Source organism: Schistocerca piceifrons, chromosome 5, assembly GCF_021461385.2.
Source record: "Schistocerca piceifrons isolate TAMUIC-IGC-003096 chromosome 5, iqSchPice1.1, whole genome shotgun sequence".
In the NCBI taxonomy this organism is placed as follows: Eukaryota; Metazoa; Arthropoda; class Insecta; order Orthoptera; family Acrididae; genus Schistocerca; species Schistocerca piceifrons.
Genome location: NC_060142.1, coordinates 237,994,853 through 238,016,077, shown reverse-complemented (window position 1 = coordinate 238,016,077; position 21,225 = coordinate 237,994,853). Strand labels below are relative to the sequence as shown.

The 21,225-nt window shown below is 35.7% G+C and overlaps 1 protein-coding gene across 1 annotated transcript in view; it reads left to right on the top strand.

Annotated features, from left to right (window-relative positions):
- The window catches only part of LOC124798911 (histone H3.v1-like), a 32,531-nt gene extending 27,303 nt beyond the window's left edge, over positions 1-5,228 (top strand). The window contains exons 5-6 of the mRNA XM_047262442.1: positions 805-929; positions 5,183-5,228. Coding sequence (XP_047118398.1) covers positions 805-920 — 116 coding nt within the window. The 3' untranslated portion in view covers positions 921-929; positions 5,183-5,228. The remainder of the gene's footprint in view (positions 1-804; positions 930-5,182) is intronic.
- The last annotated feature ends 15,997 nt before the right edge of the window (positions 5,229-21,225 follow it).

The window sequence follows — 21,225 nt, the reverse complement described above, 5'->3', positions numbered from 1 at the left end:
GAACACCAAATATCACTTCTATTTTACTTGGTGACTTTGTGACTATGAACTGTGGCCTTTCTGACAGAATATTACAAATCCAATTGCTCAACTAAGGCACTACTCCATAGCACACAATTTGATTAGAAGTCACTTGGGAGGAAAAGTGTCTAAAGCCTCCTGTAAATCTATAAATATAGAATCAATTTGAGATCCCCATGACTACCATTCATCACTTTATTCTCTTCTTCAAGGTAACTTGTAGTGTTCGAACTTCACATATTCTCCAAAATCCTAAATCAATGTTAATGATATGGGACTGTAATACAGCAGATTACTTCTGTTTTCTTTCTTGTGTTGTGGTGTGACCTGTGCAACTTTTCAGTCCATAGCTCCTTTCTCAGGGAAGAATGGGTGGCACATTGGGAAAGGATAGAATGGAAGTGCAGGTTGCTCACACCACAGTGGGTCCCTGTCAACCTGGGGTCTGGGTGGCCTGTCTTTTCTCTCTACCTCCCGCACCTTACTCCTCTATCCTTTCTGAAAAGGAAAATAATTGTTCTAAAATATAGGATAGTTTCTTGTACTTTTATGTGGGAAAAATACCCAAGAATATGGAAATTAGGATAACTGTAAAATTAGCAAAAAAGTGATAAAGCAAAACAAGTAGTATAATCATGTGTTGTGTTAACATTACATGTACCAACTCATCAAAAGCTATATCTGTGAGCTAATAAAATTATCTATCTATCTGATAACTTTCTTGTGTTTAACAGTCAGCTACATTTTGCCACTTTAACTTGATGTTAATGTATATGTCTGTAGGGACTGTTGCTCTGTGTCGCCAGCGGCCAGAGCTAACAATAGGTCAAATAAAAAGAAAAATTAGAGGATTGTTTCATCAGATGATTACTGAACCTGCCAACAAACCTCAGCAGTAAGTGAAGGAGGTGAGAAACCAAAATCAAAGCCTATTTTTTTATTCACTATAAAGTACTCTTATAAATATTTATTTGCCTATCTCCAAGAATTAAATATACAGAAATATTTTTCTAACATGTTACATGCTGCTATGAAATCTGAATGACTAAGCAAGAGCAGCAGTGGTTTTGAATGAGGATAGCATCACCATATAAAGGCAACAGACTAAATGTCATTATACTAAAATATACTAAAATGTGAGATCAAATAATATTATTTCTCCTTTTCATTATCCACTTTCAGTATGCCCTTGTATTCTGCTTTCAGTACTTCCTTCCCCACGAAGAGTGAGTGCTCTGCTTATTAACAAATCAGTTAAAATATAATACAGTGGAGAAACTGAGTCACAGATAGGCACAATAAAAATACAGTCAGAAAGCAAGCTAAACAAATTGGCAATGATATGTGACAATGGGCTTCCCATTGCAATTCCATCTGTCTGCTCATAGTTCTGGTCATTGAATGAAAAGTAAGTGGAAGTCAACACATGTCGAAATAGGTATCGTAATCCAGCACCAACCCTTACTCAATCAACTGTAATGAGCTAGACACAGTAACATGAGTGAAGAGAAAGTCCATATAAAAACTTACTCGAATATCAAAGTCATTGAAATGCATCCACTCTAATCAAAGTAAGAAATCCACTGAGTTCTTAATGTGCTGCTCACATTGACCTATTATAAGGCACAAGAGAGTAGTAAGTTGTTTTGCTACACAGTATGTTGGAGCACCAATGTAACTCATGACTGGAAGGAGAGGAACCCTTCGTTGTTGATCTCAGGGATGCCATATAAGCTAGGGGGAACAGCACAATAAGAATTGAGACTCTTGATAATTGCCTGTGACAAGGACCTTTTCTTCAGGAGGTTGTTCGTCTTTCTCTCACCACTTTTTGTGAGGTTACCACAAAGCCTACAATATGCTGAATCAGACAGTAAACACTGCAGTCTTTGAACATAATCCTGCTTTTCCAACACAACTATGGCATTGCCCTTGTCTGTAAGTAAAATAACAATATCTGGATCAATTCTAAGTTAATATAAAGCAGTCCCCTCAGCCACTGTTATATTGCTCTTGGATGGTTGTGCTCCATTCAACACATGACATGCTTCACTCCTAGCCTCCTCTGCTACATCAAGAGGTAGTTTAAAAACAGCCTGTTCAATAGAACTAATAAAATCAGTCACCGGTACACACTTGGCAGACAGTGCAAAATTTAAAGCTGTGTCATCAAAAGCTTTCTCTGTGAGATTTTATCACAGATATGTTCAAATTTCACAAATGCTAGGCAGTTACAGAATTAAATACCCGGTATACTGCAAGCAGCAGCACCATTCAGCCAATCCTAAGGAAAAGCCAAAATTTTTGAGGCAATCATTAAATGAAGCCAAAAGAATCCTTGGAAACAAAATTCAGCTGTCAATGAGTGTAATGGATCTTTTCACAAACTAGAGCTAGGCCAGCATGCTACTTGATGTGACTGGTGACATGAGAATTAATATGATGCACAACTTTGACCAACAGAACAATATTTTGATCATGACACCTCAGCAAAAACAACAACGCACATTGCAATCTTACTCTACTGCTGTGAATTTTATCCAACCTTTGCAAGCAACAATATCACACTATTCTGAACTTATCTCAATTTTACTATAATGGATGTTAAATACAATATATATAGGTTGCCTAACTTGCAATAGTCAGCTCAGTTCGAGTTTTAAGTAATGTCCCATTGCTTTAACAAGGATAATTAATTAGTTGCATTTCAGAAAACACAGACTGAATTTATCTTATTCACTAACGTCTTGTGAATAATGAAAAAGTTTATATTCAAATTATCTTTGCTTTTAAATGAGCAATTTACAAACAGCTAGATTACATTATGCAAATATCCATGTTTCATTGATGGTCTTCATGGGTATGCAATCGAATTTCATCATCCTGATGACACAATATTTTGACAGCCCAACTGGGTATCATCTTCAGGTGAGACTGTAGATGCACAGCATGCCAGAACTGAGGTAACATCAGATACAGCAGCTCCTCTATACACCCTCTGCAAAGCAAAGAATTGCAGTGCATTCAGCAGTAGAAACTAAAAAATGTGATGAATCACAAATGAAGATGCAGCCAGTTAAAAACCATACCACTGTTGTTTTTTTAACCAATAAAATAAGACTCCACATCTTGCTTAAAACCTTTATCTCTGTTAGTAATGTCATCAGATAATCATATTTTAATGGATTCCTCGAGTACACAATCCCAGTACTGGGAAGTTGGATCAATAATTTGCATCTCTTTAAATGATGTGTTATGCCCTACATTGAGACAATGTTGAGCAATGGCAGATTTTTCAGACTAGAGCAGACATGTATGATGCTGATTGATGTTGATGTTCCACATATTGGGCATGAACTGTGTCTATCCAATATAAGCCTTTCTGCAATGACAGGGAATTCCATATACTTCAGGCTTCCTCAATTCCAAATCATCTTTAACTGATCCCAGAAGGGCTTTAGTTTCAGCCAGAGGCAAAAGAACACTTTTATTATCATATTTTCTGAGGATACTTAAATTTTCAAAGAAATACTCCCTGAAAAGGGTAAAAAAGCAGTTGTAATAATAATAATAATAATAATAATAATAATAATAATAATAAAGATTTTATTGTCTTTAGGCCATTACAGCAATTGACAACGTCAAATGAAGTTACAATTTATAATACAGTGTGATAAGGTATTGACTACTGAAATATTTTAGCTTATATTACAATAAATGTACAGTGGGTCATCTGTTGGATTACTGCATTTTACAGTTGAAGAATTCATTGATATCATAGAACGGGTGGGCAATAAACCATTCATGCAGTCTTTCTTTGAATGTATGTTCAGGAAGATCCTGTATGGCATGTGGCAGCTTATTAAATAGCTTGTGCCCTGTGACTTCATAGCTATTTATTGATTTTGATAGTCTGTGGTAAGGTGTGTATATGTGTTTGATGCTTCTTGTGTTGTAACAATATACATTTTCTCTACGTTTCACATCTTGTAGGTTCTTCTTCGTAAAGATTAAGACATTGTATATATAGAGGTTTATTACAGTCATAATTTTTTGTTTAGTAAATAAGGGTTTGCAGTGAGCCTTATGTGAAGAATTTGTAATTATCCTAATGGCTTTCTTCTGCAATAATAGGATGTCATGTATATGACTACAGTTACCCCACAAGATAATGTCATAGGATATTATACTCTGGAAAAATGCAAAATAAGATGATCTGATGTATGTTTCAGGTACACAATTTCTGAGTTGTCTTAATAAATAAATTACTCTAGATAGTTTACTACTAATATAGTTTACATGTTGGCCCCAGGATAACTTTTCGTCTAAATAAACTCCCAGGAATTTAACAGAACTAGGGTCATCAGATAGTGGCTTGTCTCTTAGGGTGAAGATTATCTGCTGAGTTTTATTTTCATTTAGCAGGAAACCATTTGCTCTGAACCAATATGCTGCATGCGTGAGTGTATTTTCAGCACAGGTTTTAGAAGTGTCCATTGTTGGTTCACACAGTGGTCCAAATTGGAAAGCATGAACCATTTGATGATTAGTATATCAATTTTGCCTGAAAACAACCTTAAGATATTCCAGTTACTGCATCAACTTATCAGAATCCAAAATAGCATAGGCTCTCTTACCACTTGTATATAAAATTCCTGGGTATTGATGTCGGGGATGATAACTAGTAGCATGGAGGTAGCGGTCCATATGTGTTGGTTTACAGTATTCACTGTGTCTCAAAATCCTGTTTTCTTTTTTGTGTATTAAAAGACCTGAAAAAGTTAATTTGCCATCATTTTCAATTTCCTTCAAAAATTTGATGCTTGGATAAAAGCAGTAAAATTATCTAAAAACTGATGAAGAGCTTCCATTCCATGTGGCTAAATGCCTGAAAAATCTATGCAATCACATCCATGTTTCTTGGCTGCAAATATGTTGCAAAGAGCCACAGTACAGACATGTTAGCAATATAATTAATTTTCGAAACAGTTTGAATTCCACATCTGGTCAACACCAAGACAATTAGAGGTGAAGTGCATTCCAACTAAAATGAAATTAAGAGAATAAAAATATTTATTACTCATTTTTGCATTATGTATTTGTTACAAATATCTTGCAAATTAATTTACTTCTAATTTTAGATTTTTTTCTCTGTTTACAGGTGCCATGATGACAATACTCCATTTAAGATCATGTGGGAAATTTTGAAAGCTCAAGTTTTGCTTAGCTGTTTGCATCATTCTGATGTGTTTTTACACATTTCTCACAATATTAACTCACAGAACATTATCAATATATTTTGTGAAAGCTGTCAACATATTCAAATACTGTTTCCTGAAAAGTGTGGACACTTAAAAGACAATACTAGCATTTGTGTCTAATCATTCCAAATAACGTTGTGATGTATGCTAAATAGAGTGAACATTTCAATTCAAGTTAATTGTCTCCATTTTAGTATGTTATTGGTTTTAATGAAGATAATACTTTAAGTGTGTCAATATTAATTATATAATTTCATTTGATATTGCAATACTAGTTTCAGTAATAGAATTTAAAGTTTCTTTTAACAGTCTGTAATGTAGGAATTCAGTAATATTAACACCAAATTTATTCAGTTGAGTACATTATTTTAGGTACACACACACACACACACACACACACACACACACACACACACACATTGGTTTACATCTGGTATGTGTGACTAAATTTTAATTAAAACTGCTGTTGCTTATGTCTGCGAATAGATGAAATTAATTTTAATCAAAGAGTGAGCTAATACTCTGCTGAATAACCATATGTCACATTGTTTTGTTGGAATGAAAATGACACTAATTGAACGTAGCATGGAGAGGAGAGGTGAGAGGGAGTCACTGAGTTTTTGAGTTGACAGCTCCTTTACTAAAAACAAAATGTAGGCTGGCAGAAGATTAGAGTGTAAGTAAAGGAGTCAAACGCAAAGGAGGCTTGACTATCAAATTCAGTGTGGATCTTCATACAAGTTACTAAAAGTGCTTCATATTTTCATCTGTCCTACTTGCATCTGATTTTATATTTGTTACAATGCTTGTCATATCTGTCTAAGCATATAAACATATATTTCTGAGCTTACTAGACCTACTCAAAACTGGGCACCTCTATTCACTTTAGTGATCTACTGAGAAAACAAAGACTTCCTTTCTTCATAAGATCCATTTTTACCAACAATTACTTCACATTATGTGGCCAGACAGACAAATCACAGCTGCAGTAGTGGGAATGAAAGTAGTTATCTCTCATGCCAGCTGGCAAATCATTAATCCTTCGAGCAGGTATATTGAATACTTTATTCCCATGTACTTGCTGAGAAGTTCCTGATCATATGTTGAACATTTCTTTTACGATGGCAAGAAATTTTTGGAGAAGAAACCAACTGGTTTCTATGTTCCTTCTCCATTCTGCTGCAACACTGTTGTTTATATTAATGAATGTTAAAAGGGCTGTGTTTGCAATGTCCTTTTTGCACTTCCTAAACTGCTTTACTGCTTTTTCTCTCCAGTATATGCTTTCTTTCCTGCAATTCTTTATGTAATAACTTAGGAAGCTTGATGTTTTGTGGTATGTTCCAAATGCCATCAGTAAAAATCCAGTATGCCAGTGAAATGACAGAATTCTGATACAGTTCCTGGATGTTCTAAATTAATTATCACTTGTACTCATTTTGGGTTTGGTTTGTACCTTCTGGAGTTATCACATGAGCTAAAATGATAATTTCTTAAACACCAAAAACAGTTTTTCCATCATTAATCCTTACACCAAACTTGTTCAGTCACTGAAACATGATAGTTAAATGTTTAGCGTGTTCTTTTTGAGAGCCAGAAGCTATCAGTATGTCATCTAAATATGCAAAACAGAAATCTAAATATCTCAGAACTTCATTAACAAATCTCTGAAAGGTACTGGGCACATTCCTGAGGCCAAGCAGCATGAAATTGAATTCATCAAGTCCAAATGGTTTGATCACAACACTCTATTCCTTTTCATTTTCAGCTGCTGGGATTTGTTAATATGCATTGAGGGGACTGGGAGATTGAATTCAGAGAATATTTTCTTGCCCACAAGGATGGAATTTGCATAATTTATGTGAGGAACAGGACAGCAGATGTTGGTAGCCTCCACAAACACATGCTTTTTTGCCATGTGCAGAGGGATAGGCCACCAGGATTTAGAGGTGGCAAATTATATTAGGATTGTTTGGAAACTGAAATCCTTATTTAGCCAGTTTAGTTTTATGTAAATCTAACCTGTGGGGTTTTGAGTACAGTGGAGGGCCACTGCAGGTTGCGATGTAAAATTTTATTTCTCCTGGCATAAGGGTGGATTTTGTCAGTTCAGGTAACTTTTTAAGTAGTTCAGAATATTTACAACTAGTATGAAGCGAACTAACAGAATCATACAAATCAACTGCACATTGGAGTGGAGCCACATCTGTTACTGTCAACTAATAATTTTCTTTTCAGATCTATTAATAAACTAAACCAACAAAGAAAGCCTGCACCTATTATGCCTTTGTTGTGTCGACTACACTGAAAGACCGCTAAAAACTTCATTTTAAATTCAAGATTCAATAGCTTTGATCCATAAGTTTTAATCTCAGATCCATTTGCAGCATAAAGTTTGTAGCCTATCTATTTAACCTTATCCTTGCGACACACTGGTTTAATTGAAACATCAGAACCATAATTGACCAGAAAACATAGCCCTGAAGTTTTATCTCTAACAAACAATTGATATTAGCAATCTGGTATAACTGTTGTGGCAGAACACTCAGCCATTACTGTGTCCGCCAATTGGTGTTTCCCTCACTTTTCCATTTGCAAGGTTGGACACATTTCTCAGGTCTACAGTTGGAGCTGTAATGAAAATGAACTATTTCATCTTGGCTTGCTGCAGCCTATGCTACAAGAACATCATTGCAATCAATACTGTTGCTCCCTACATCTGGATTTTTTGATTTCATTTTCAAACTCTTCCACCCTTAACACAAGATCTTTCACTGACAAAAGACTCACATGCCATAGGAAACTGACGGAACTTCATGATTGCTTCACATTTTCAGAATCCGGTGAGTCACTTGTGCTAGTTTGTCCAAATTTTCTTCAGAAATTATTAAAATATTTCAGATGCTAACAGGAGGTTTGTCTAGCCAGACAGACTTTAAAATTTTATTTGAAATGTCCATTCCTCCACAACCTTTCATTTTCCAAAGTAAATGACTGGTCATCATATTACAAATTTATAATTCACTAACTAATTTCTTAATTCGATGCTCTTCACCTTCCTTAAAAGTCATTAAAGTCTTTTTTTAGCCAACAAACATACGTTGCTTTTGTCACTGTTTACAAGATTGCACCTATTTTCAACAAATCAGGGCTCTAACTATGCTAAGAAGTAATTGAATTTGGTTGCTTCAGTCCGCATTTCCACAATTGTTAATTTTGCATCAGCCTGACAAAACCATTTATCAGGCTTGTCATTTCAGACTGGAGAAAGTTTGATACTAGCTTTGTCCACTTCTACTGTAGTATCACTGTTTAGGATATTACTGTTCGCTTTATCTTTTATAATATTTGTTTCTCATTCAGATCATGTCAAAGTCACCACTTGTTTGGTCTTGTATAATTAAACACAAAACATAGTATTTGAAATTCAAAAATATTATTTGGAAACTTTCATTTGTTACAAGAACAAATATCACACAATCCATGCATGACAGTTAATGTCTAGATCTCCTCCTACTCTGCATATTTCAAATGTCATTGTTTTCAAAGAAATATAAGAGTCAACACAAAGAACTATTTATAGGATTGCAGGTTATGAAAATAAACACAAACCTATGGCCATTATACTGTTCTCATGTACACATGAGTATGGCATTCTTGTGAAAGGATCATTTAACCTGATCACCATGAACATTACCCATAATGGAAGTTGAGTGCATCATAGCTTCTCATGCTTTCCCGTTTTCCACTGATAAGTGATTATGATTCCAAATGTATAACTGGAAGGATTTAACTTGCAAATATTTCTTAGCTTTATATTTTATACAATTATTCAACTTTAAAGTATCAAATAATATAGTCAGATTGGAATTCTCAAATTTGAAGTGATTTTATCCAATACAAACTGGGTGTTTGTTTGGTAAAAACAGTCTCATGATAACAGACTATTTGAAATATAGATTACAATGGAAGAGGAAGTAGAGGTTTAAATCACCAAATATGAAAGTAATTCTGTCAAGATATTGTTCTCAATTCTGTAGCTGTATGGATTCCCTGTATAAAGGAAATCATAAGCACAACTGTACAAAAAAGTGTGTTGTATGAATACTAATTTTGTCCATAAAACAATTCGGAGCTTAAATGCAAAATAAAAACATGTCAATACCAAATATACCAATGTAGGATTTACAAATCTGATACTTGTATGATCTTCAGCACTTCATACAATTAATGGAAAACATCACACTGTATTGAGTTTTGTAAATACTGAAATAAAGTGTTTTCTTAAATATGCAACGGTACAACACTTTATTCCATAAGGATTTGTTTTTCTCAGAAGTTCTTGGTTGAAATACGCAATTTCGTTCAACCAATTTTTGTTGAATATGAGAGCATTCAGATTAGTTGTAATGTCATTGGGGTGGTCAGTGTATGCTGACAGATTCTTCGTACATATTTTCAACACACAAACACAATAAGTGTCATATTCCTGATGGAGGAGGGGATGATGAGAGGTGGGAAAACACTTTAACTTTTTAGTTTGCAATTTTTTATCCCAAATTAATTCCCAGAAATTATTAAACCATTTCTCTGTGCAACAGTATCTACATCTACATTTACATGACTACTCCCCAGTTCACACTTAATAACTGCAAAGGGTTCATTGAACCACCTTGAAACTATTTCTCTACCATTATACTCTTAAACAGTGCACGGGAAAACTAACACTTAAAGTGTGAGTTCTGATTTCTCTTATTTTAAGTAGATGATTATTTCTCCCTATGTAGCCTGGCATCAACAAAATATTTTCGAATTCAGAAGAGAAAGTTCATGGCTGAAATTTCATGAAAAGATCTCACTGCAACAACCCCCCCCCCCTCCCCCCCCCCCCCCCCCCCTACGCTTTTGTTTTAATGATTTACACCCCAACTTGCATATCATATTCACGACTCGCTCCCTCCTATTTCATGATAAAGCAAAATAAGCTGCTGATCTTTGAATTTTTTCAGTGACCTCTATCAAACCTATCTGGTACAGATCCCATACCACATAGTAATACTCCAGAAGAGAACAGACAAGCATAGTGAAGGCACTCTCTTTAATAGACCGATTGCATCTTCTAATCTAAGTATTCACCCAATAAAACACAGACTTTGGTTCACCTTCCCCATAACATTATCTATGTGACTTTTCCAATTTTTGTTGTCCATAACTGTAATCCCTGGGTATTTAGTTGAACTGGCTGTCTTTAAATTTATGTGCTTTATCATGTAACCAAAATTTAATTAATTTCTTTTTGTTCTCACATGGATGACCTCAAACTTTTTGTTATTTAGACTGAAATTGCCACTTTTTGCACGATACAGATATCTTGTATAAATCATTTTGCAATTGCTTTTGACCTTCTGGTGACTTTACTAGATGATAAATGACAGCATCAACTGCAAACAATATAAGAGGGACGCTCAGACTGTTTCCAGAATCATTTATATAGATTGAGAACAACAGAGGACCTATAAAACTTCCTTGGGGAAAGCCACATATCACTTCTGTTTTACTTGATGACTTTCCACCAATTGTAATGAACTGTAGCCTTCTCAACGTATCAATTATTCATGATAGTATTGATCTCTTGCACACAATTTCAGTTACAAAAATGGAAAGTAAATTCTTTTCCATAAGTATTGATAGAATTTATGCAACCATTTCCATTACAAATCAGGATTAATTCCAAACATGCATCTGTCAACTGGGAAGTCAATGAAGATGTGATGAAATTTTGAATGGGTGATTTCATTTGTGAAACTGATGCAATTCTGCAGTCTCAGTGTATTGAAACATTTACTGTTCACTATAAATATCAAATCCCCAAGAAATTAGCTTTGCATGGAGTAAATTACTATCATTTTGAACATCAGATGTTACTGATGCAGCATTTTCAACATTTCAGGTTTTCTGTATCATTCTAAGTGTCTCAAAACAAAGGTTGGGGCAGTGAGTAAAGTGCATCACTGGACTTCAAAGATATAGTTCCACATCAAATGCCAACAAGACAACAAAAATGCAAGTTCTGGACACAACAGGGGACCGCAGGCAAATTTTACAACTATTTAGTTGTCACCGTGGTGCATAAATTAGTTAAACCATTAGGCTCCTCTCCACCTCAGGCAATTCTGAAACCACACTAAAGTGACAAAGCTTCAATATATACAGGTTAATACTTCTTAACAGCAGGACTGGAAAATTGGAAATTTGTAGTACGATCTCATGGGACCAAACTGCTGAGGTCATCGGTCCCTAAGCTTACACACTACTTAATCTAACTTAAACTAACTTATGCTAAGGACAACACACACACCAATGCCTGAGGGAGACTCGAACGTCTGACGGGGGAAGCCGCATGGACCGTGACAAGGTGCCGCAGACCGCACGGCTTTTCCGAGCGACAGCAGAACTGACATTTAGTCTGCAATGGTACAAAGGAATTCTCAGTCTATTCAATCATGATACATGTCTTGATGCATGATATGTGAACAGTACCAGTAATAGATTTGAGTGTCAGGAAGTTGTTTCTGAAAGTATTTGTATGGAGTGTAGCCATATATGGAAGTGAAACATGGACGATAAATAGTTTGGACAAGAAGAGAATAGAAGCTTTCAAAATGTGGTGCAACTGAAGAATGCTGAAGATTAGATGGTTAGATCACATAACTAATGATGAAGTATTGAATAGAATTGGGGAGAAGAGGAGTATGTGGCACAACTTGACAAAAAGAAGGGACCGGTTAGTAGGACATGTTCTGAGGCATCAAGGGATCACAAATTTAGCATTGGAGGCCAGCGAGGAGGGTAAAAATCGTAGAGGGAGACCAAGAGATGAATACACTAAGCAGATGCAGAAGGATGTGGGTTGCAGTAAGTACTGGGAGATGAAGAAGCTTGCACAGGATAGGGTAGCATGGAGAGCTGCATCAAATCAGTCTCCGGACTGAAGACCACAACAACAACAACAACACCATTAAAGGCAATGAATTACAGCTTTATTTTTGCCAGCCTCAAGTTGCAGACTTGCTTAAAATCATTTGTAAAAGATGAAGACATGACAGTATGTTCCAGCATCACAACAATACATATTAGTCAGACATTTAGGCAGACTATTTAGCTGTAGAAGTGTCTATCTTTTGTTGTTTCATTTCTACAAATGAAGACTTGTTGATTATTTGTGGGGGATGAACTCCTGCATGTATGGTCAATGCAAATTGCATGCACTGATTAAATTCCATCACTAAGACCAATATGCTTGACCTCAACAACTTCTTCCAGAAGAAAACAAATAGACAATGGGCTTTGCAAGTACCAAATGGAATGAAATATGGAACTGACTATATTCTACCTAACAATTAGAAACACAGGATGTGGTAGTTGTAAACAACTTTAAAATTTCAAGTAGTCATAGACTAGTAGGACACAGCAAAAATAGATAAAATGTTGAAAAAAATTGCTTACTGTATTCATTTATCTCTTGGTCTCTCTCTATAACTGTAAACCCCCCCCCACACACACACACACTCTTCCTTCTAATACTAAACTGGTGATCTCTTCATGTCTCAGAACTTGTCACACCAACTGATCCCGTCTTTTAGCCAAGCGCTACCACAAATTTCTTGAAACCCCAGATCTATTCCATACTTCTTCATTAGTTTGATTTGATTTGATTTATTATTGGTCCTGTAGATCATACAATTTGTACAGCAAAGCACATCATGATATAGGACAAGTCAATTTGAAAAATTATGTTAAGATGGTATATGATGAGATATGACAGTAGTGGCACATAACTCACATAGCAGAATACATACAGGATATATAGACAAAATATAAAAAAGGTGGTGTGTGATGAGAGATGATGATGGTGCATACTGCACATAGCAGAATACATATAAGAGATACAGACAGAATATGAGTAACAAACGATAATTAAATTATCTTACTAAGTAGAAATATCTACAAGTGAATATACAGCTTATTACAAGTAATTAAAATATTGTGGTACATAGTTCACATAGCAGAATACATATATGAGATACAGACAGAATATAGATAAGATACAATAATTAAATTATCTTACTAAGTAGAAACATCTACAACTGAATAAACAGCTTATTGCAAGTAATTAAAATTTTGTTTCAAGAAATTCATGCATGGAATAGAAACAGTGATTTAGTAGCAAATCCTTTAATTTAATTCTCATTATTTTTGGGTTTTTGCTTGTTTTTATGTCTGTTGGGAGTTCCTTGTATATTTTAATGCCCATACATCTAACCCCATTCGCATATAATTTTGTGCTGTGGGCTATAATTTGTAACTGTGATTTGTTTCTGGTGTCATGTGTGTGGTAGTCTACATTTCTGCCAAGGGCGTCCACGTGCTGTACTGTAAAACAATCTAGTTCCAATATATAGAGGCATGGCAGTGGCCAGATGTTTAGCTGTCGAAATAGTGGTTTACAGTGTTCAGTTCTTTTTTTCATTTCATTATTCTTACTACTTGTTTTTGTAACTTGAAAATTGTGAGACAATCAGAGCTCTTTCCCCAGAAGATTAGGCCATAGCTCAAGACAGACTCAAACATGGCATGGTACACCAGCTTCAAGGTATCTACACTGCCTGTGTCTTTTAATGATCGTAATAGATAGCAGGTTTTACTAAGTTTTTGTGACAATGCCTCAATATGTGGTTTCCAATTTAGTGTGTTACTGATGGTAAGTCCAAGAAATTTGGTGTCCTGCCTGTTCGTAATGTCATATTTGCCGATAACTATAACTGCATTGAAGGGGGTTATATTTTGTATAGTATGGAAGTTGATACTTACAGTTTTTTGAGTATTTATGAGTAGTCTATTTGCTTCAAACCACAATTGTAAATGACAAGTAGTTTCATTAACTGCATCTTGCAATGTGTCACCTCTACTGGTTATCAGGATACTTGTGTCATCCGCATACAGAAAGGAGCTGGAATTTGGTATGTGTTCTGGGAGATCATTTGTGAACAATATGAAAAGAACAGGGCCAAGGACAGATACCTGAGGGACACCATTTGTTGTATGTAGTATATATGACCTGCAGTGCCTGAATGTCTCTGATTTTCTTATTTCTGCATATTGCTTTCTTTGACTAAGGTAGCTATGGAACCAATTGTGGGCCACACCTCTAATCTCATACTTATGGAGTTTCATAAGCAGCAGCTTGTGGTCAACCATGTCAAAGGCCTTGGACCAATCAAGAAATATACCGACAGCAGGTTGTTTACGGTCAACAAAACTTGAGCACTTTTCTAGAAATGCATACAGAGCATGTGTGATGGACCTATTTTTCCGAAATCCGTATTGGGAAGATGTGATTATGTTGTTAGAATTTAAACATATTTCTAATCTAGTTAACATATTCTATTCAAATATTTTTGAGAAGGCAGAGAGTATAGCAATTGGCCTATAGTTTATCATGTCCGTTTTCTCTCCCTTCTTGTAGAGAGGTATAATTTTAGCAAGTTTTAGCTGGTTTGGAAATGTTCCCTCTAGAAATGAGGTATTTATGATATTTGACAGGGGTCCACTGATGTAATTTGAACACTTATGAAGTAAGAAGCAGGGTATCAGATCATGCCCTGCAGAATAAATCTTTTTGACTCTTTTTTTAATAATATCTTCGATTTCATACCGTGTTGTAGGAGATAGGAAAAAGGAGTTCAGAGGAGTATTATTTTTTAGACAAGAGTGTGCAGTGTTTGGAGAGTTAGTCACGAGATCAGGAGATTTGTGGGAGGAGAATGAACAGTATTTGAAGAGTTGGTTAGGAGATGTGTGGAAATTTCTGAAAAATAGCTGTTGACTTTACTGGCAATTTTATGTGCATTTTCAGTCTTTTGTCCTTTAGTGTGATTTTATCCTCTATCCTTAACTTTCTACCAGTCTGGTCATTTACTATATCCCAGATGGTCTTACATTTGTTGGAAGAGCACCTAATTGTTTTATCATTATGAGCTTTTTAGCCAATTTGATAACTCTCCTGAATGTGTTTTTGTAATTTTTATAGTATACCTTGAGCTCTTTGGATTTGCCACTGTCCAGTTTGCTAAGTCTGTGCAGCAGCCTCATCTTTTCTGATGAAGTTTTAATACCTTTTGTGACCCAAGCATTCTGTTTTTCGTTAGTGATAGTCTTTGTTTTCTCTGGGAAATGGCAATTAAAGTAATATTCAAATATCTGCAGAAAATTGTCATATTTTTCATTTGTTGATGAGGAAGTAAATACACTTTGCCAGTCTTCTTTCTCTAAGCTAAGTACAAAGTTGTTTATGTTGGTATCACTATAACTTCTACATTTAATAACTGTTTCTCCTGTTGGGAGTACATTGAGTGGTGGATTAAAATATATTGTTAGTGCACTGTGATCTGAAAAACCAACATCAATAATTTTTTACAGTGCAATCAGTTTTAGTAGCAACCTGATCAAGACAGCTGTTTAATCTCGTAGGACATATAACTTTCATATTTAAGTTGAATGACATCATTAATTTTCTAATTGGGACTTTCGAGCAGATTTTTCAAGAAAATCAATGTTGAGATCACCACATATTATTATATTTTTTGAGTTGTTATGACAAGCTTTTTCTAGCAATAGTGCAAAGTTTCTGAGGAAGACTGAAAAGTTACCACTAGGTGATCTATATACACACATTATATACATATATAGGTCGGCAAGTACTACCCCAGCTATTTCAATGTCTTTGTCTAAGGAATACACTTCACAGGGATGGAAAGGTTCACAGCTAATGCTATTTGTTATGTATATATAAGTTCCACCACCTTTGTAATTTTTCCTAGAATAGTGGTGGACTAATCTAAAGTTTTGAATATACTGATAAGGTAATTCTGACTCTTTTAGCCAGTGTTCACTAATACACAGTAAGTGCATGTCTGACAAAACATTAGTATTACATGGTTACCCATCCAATCTTCAGCATTGTTCTGTAGTAGCACATTTTGAAAGCTTCTATTCTTTCCCTGTCTAAACTGTTTATTGTTCATGTTTCATTCCCATAGGTAGGCTACTCTGCATACAAATACCATCAGAAAACACTTCTTAACAGCTACTAGTAAATCTATATTCAATGTTAAAAAATTTCTCTTCTTCAGAAACGCTTTTCTTGCCATTGTCAGCCTATATTTTCTATCCATTCTACTTCATCCATCATCATTTATTTTGCTGCCCAAATAGTAATACTCTTATATTACTTTAAGTGTCCCACTTCCTAACATAATTCCCTCAGGATAACCTGATTTAAATCGATTACATTCCATTAGCCTTGTTTTGTTTTTGTAGTATTCATCTTATATCATCCTTTCAAGATGCTGCCCATTCCTTTCAACTGCTATCCCAAGTCTTTTGCTGTCTCTGATAGAATTACAGCACCATCAGCAAACCTCAAAGTTTTTATTTCTTTTCTATGAACTTTAGTTCCCACTCCATTATTTTTTTGTGTATGTGTTTTCTTTACTGCTTGCTCAATGAACAGATTGAATAACATGGGGGACAGGCTAGAAATCTGTCTCACTTCCTTCTTAAGTACTGCTTCCTTCTCAGGCCCTTCATCTCTTATAACTGCAATCTGATTTCTGTACAAGTTATAGAGAGCTTCCCGCTTCCTGTATTTTACCCATTCTACCTTCTGAATTTCAAAGAGACTATTTCAGTCAACATTGTCAAAAGCTTTCTCCAAGTCCACAAATATTACAAACATTGTTTGCCTTTACTTAACCTATCTTTTAAAAGAAGTTGTAGTGTCAGTATTCCATTGTGTGTACCTACATTTCCCCAGAATCCAAACTGGTCTTCCCTGAGATCAGTTTCTACCTGTTTTATTCTGTAAATAATTTGTGTTAATATTTTGCAACCATGGTTTTTTAAACTAATAGTTCATCAGTTTTCACACCCTTTAGCAACTGCATCAGTGAAAAAGACCAATAAAAAGGTGTTAGCATGTGGATGTAATGTGCTGTTCCAGTCTCTTCTGTACCTAAGGTCCATCACTATTCCCGTTGGATCCCTACGTAATTCGGTGCTCTCCGATACACACGATTGAACAGCGGAGGAGTGGTACTCAAGTGTCAACTTTAGATTACAATATCTCCGGATGTAATTAACATTTTACAATGCAACAAACGGCACTGATTACGTATTTGTTTATATGTTCAGATGTGCTAACAAAATTAACGGGGTTTCATTTAAAAAAACTTACGTTTGTGTTAAAAACCTTACTTCTGTGCATTTTTTTATGGTTTGTATTAACCAATTACACTAGCCCCTCTCCTCACGTTCGGTCTGTGGAATCGATTCGTCAGTATTTGATGTGGTTTACGAAATATATCCAGCAGTAATGTTAGGTGACTCACCCTGTACATATTGTATGCATTTGTCTGTGTTGTATGGGTATCAGTTTGAGTTACTTCTTGGGTGGCATATGGTATTTGAAGTTTGTCAGCTGACGCCTTTACATCACAACAAGTATTGCACAGAACTTATAACTCCACATGGATATCACAGGGAATGTCTCAAAATAAGAGATGTCAAAGGTCATCAATGAAAACTGTATGCAAGAATGTAGATGAAAAAATTAGACAAGAAAAAGGCTTGGAATTTTTTTTAGTTTGTTTTGTTGTATTCAAATATCCACACAGACAGCATGTTGCATAAGTTGAACTCAGATATGCAAACTACAAGCAAGTTGTATACATTCATGAAATAAAGTAACCTCTGGCGTGCCACAGGGGAGTGTTATGGGACCATTGCTTTTCACAATATATATAAATGACTTAGTAGATAGTGTCGGAAGTTCCATGCGGCTTTTCGCGGATGATGCTGTAGTATACAGAGAAGTTGCTGCATTAGAAAATTGTAGCGAAATACAGGAAGATCTGCAGCGGATAGGCACTTGGTGCAGGGAGTGGCAACTGACCCTTAACATAGACAAATGTAATGTATTGCGAATACATAGAAAGAAGGATCCTTTATTGTATGATTATATGATAGCGGAACAAACACTGGTAGCAGTTACTTCTGTAAAATATCTGGGAGTATGCGTACGGAACGATTTGAAGTGGAATGATCATATAAAACTAGTTGTTGGTAAGGCGGGTACCAGGTTGAGATTCATTGGGAGAGTGCTTAGAAAATGTAGTCCATCAACAAAGGAGGTGGCTTACAAAACACTCGTTCGACCTATACTTGAGTATTGCTCATCAGTGTGGGATCCGTACCAGGTCGGGTTGACGGAGGAGATAGAGAAGATCCAAAGAAGAGCGGCGCGTTTCGTCACTGGGTTATTTGGTAACCGTGATAGCGTTACGGAGATGTTTAATAAACTCAAGTGGCAGACTCTGCAAGACAGGCGCTCTGCATCGCGGTGTAGCTTGCTCGCCAGGTTTCGAGAGGGTGCGTTTCTGGATGAGGTATCGAATATATTGCTTCCCCCTACTTATACTTCCCGAGGAGATCACGAATGTAAAATTAGAGAGATTAGAGCGCGCACGGAGGCTTTCAGACAGTCGTTCTTCCCGCGAACCATACGCGACTGGAACAGGAAAGGGAGGTAATGACAGTGGCACGTAAAGTGCCCTCCGCCACACACCGTTGGGTGGCTTGCGGAGTATCAATGTAGATGTAGATGTAGATGTAGATGTAGAAATGCACACTGCTATTTAATCATGTGGACAATTATTTCCAGTGCAAGGAAGAGAAATATAATAACAGTAAGCAACATATTTAAAGCTACCATGCAGAATCCCTGACATGGCAGCCTTTGAAACATATATGAAATTGGAACACAAGAGGTTTGAGTAGAAGGATATAATAGAAGATGATAAAACAATAGTGAATTCTGCATGAAGAATTTACTTGTGAGCTTATTACGCTTTTGCATCTAGACTTTGAGCCTATTATTAGTTTATCAAGACTGAAGATTATTTTATTAAGAGTGGAAGACAATGTGTGCAGACAACAATATGTTACATATGTAAGCCCTGTAGTACAGCGAACAAGAATACACAGCTGTGTGGAAAAAAGGCAATGAAGTTTTGAGATAATTGAAAAAGAAAGGTTCAAAAAATTGTGGGTCTTTACATTCCATCTGAAGTAATTTAAGATGTCAATTGGGATACTGAAAAATTGTGATTATGTGGTGTGATTTATGTGTATACAATATTTAAACCATAGACAAACTAACAATAACTGGAAGTGATATAAATGTTTATTTGTGAGGTTAAGAAGGTATTAAGTACCGTACACTTGAGCTGAAAATAATTTTCTAGTATTTATTATAATCTACAAAGAATATATAGAAATGAATTTTCTTGCCATCACAATCAACAAGCTGTTGCCACAGAAATGAACAAGAAAAATATTACACCATTACACATTATCTAATGATGTGCAATAAAAAAAAATAATTACAAAGAAGAAGTATAACATTTATATATCATTCTCAGAAATAATTTCAACAAAGATCGCATGTGGAAAGCAAATACAGAAGATTCAAATGCATTCGACATTCACTGAATTTAACCTGAATCATTCCAGCATGACATAGTACACCAAAATGGTCATGGAAGCTCAAATCAAGTTTCATCGCCTATGGAAGTACATAAATGTGTTTAATTTTCAGATGTATGAAAGATTACTTAATCGAGGGTAGCCATACAGAACTGAACAGCAATGGCAAACTCAGAAGGAGCATTAAAATACACATGATTGTGACTATAGTGTGAATGGTGATTAGCTAACATAGGGACATTTTGCTTGTGCCTAAAGAACAACAAATTCAGTGTTCATTTAAACTGCATATTATTACAGAAAAACCTGGTCACTGTATTTTATAATGTTAGTGGGAACTAATGGACAAAAATAGTGGATATTTGCCTTGGGCATGAGTCAGGAGATGCTTGGTTAGGAATATAAACATTAAAATAATTCAAACTTTTTTATAATCAAAATGGGAGGAGGTGTGCAAGTGATGTGGTGGAATAGAGGCAGACCATCCTCTTATTCTGCATTTCAAGCTGAGTTGGTCCTCCTGAAATACAGAAACAACAGTCAGCATACACTAGAAGATGGGTAAAGGGACACCAATAACTTAATAACTTCTTTGCTCATTATTGTGAACATTGGCAAAAATAATTACTCTGTCAGTGCACCAATAGACAAATGAAAGGTAAAAAAGTTTTGTTATGTTTTCACCTACACAAAGCTAAAAAGTGTTTTCTTCTTGTCTGCTTCAATTGTGAATCAATATTTTTACTAATGGACATGAAATAGTAATATTTAGTGCACAATACAGAACTTAATGTTTGTTGAGGCTTATTTATGCCAAGAATACATGATTTAGTTACATGATATGGCTGAGAACCTATCCAATGAAACCACAGAATCACATACTGATGAGCTAAAACATTATGACCAACTGCTTAATAGTATGTTAGTCCACCTTTGGAACTCATATCATGAATTCCACCTGGCGCGGCTTCAGCATGTCATTAATATGTTGGTTTGTTGATTTGGGGGAGGGGACCACACAGTGAGGTCATCAGTTCCATCGGGAAACCATCATTCTCCTGAATGTGAGTCCAGTGAACTAACCACTGTGCCACCTCACTTGGTTCATTAGTGGGTTTCTGAGGGTATGTAGCACCAGATGTTTATGCACAGGTAACATAATTTTCATAAATTACAGGCTGCTGATACGTGAGTGCAAAGCAGCTGCCCAATAGTGTCCCAGATATGTCCCAGAGATGTTCCATCATACAAATCTGATGGCCAAGAGATCAAGTTGAGTTTACAACCACATGCATCGAACCACTTTTACACAATTCTGACCTTGTGACACGCACTGTCT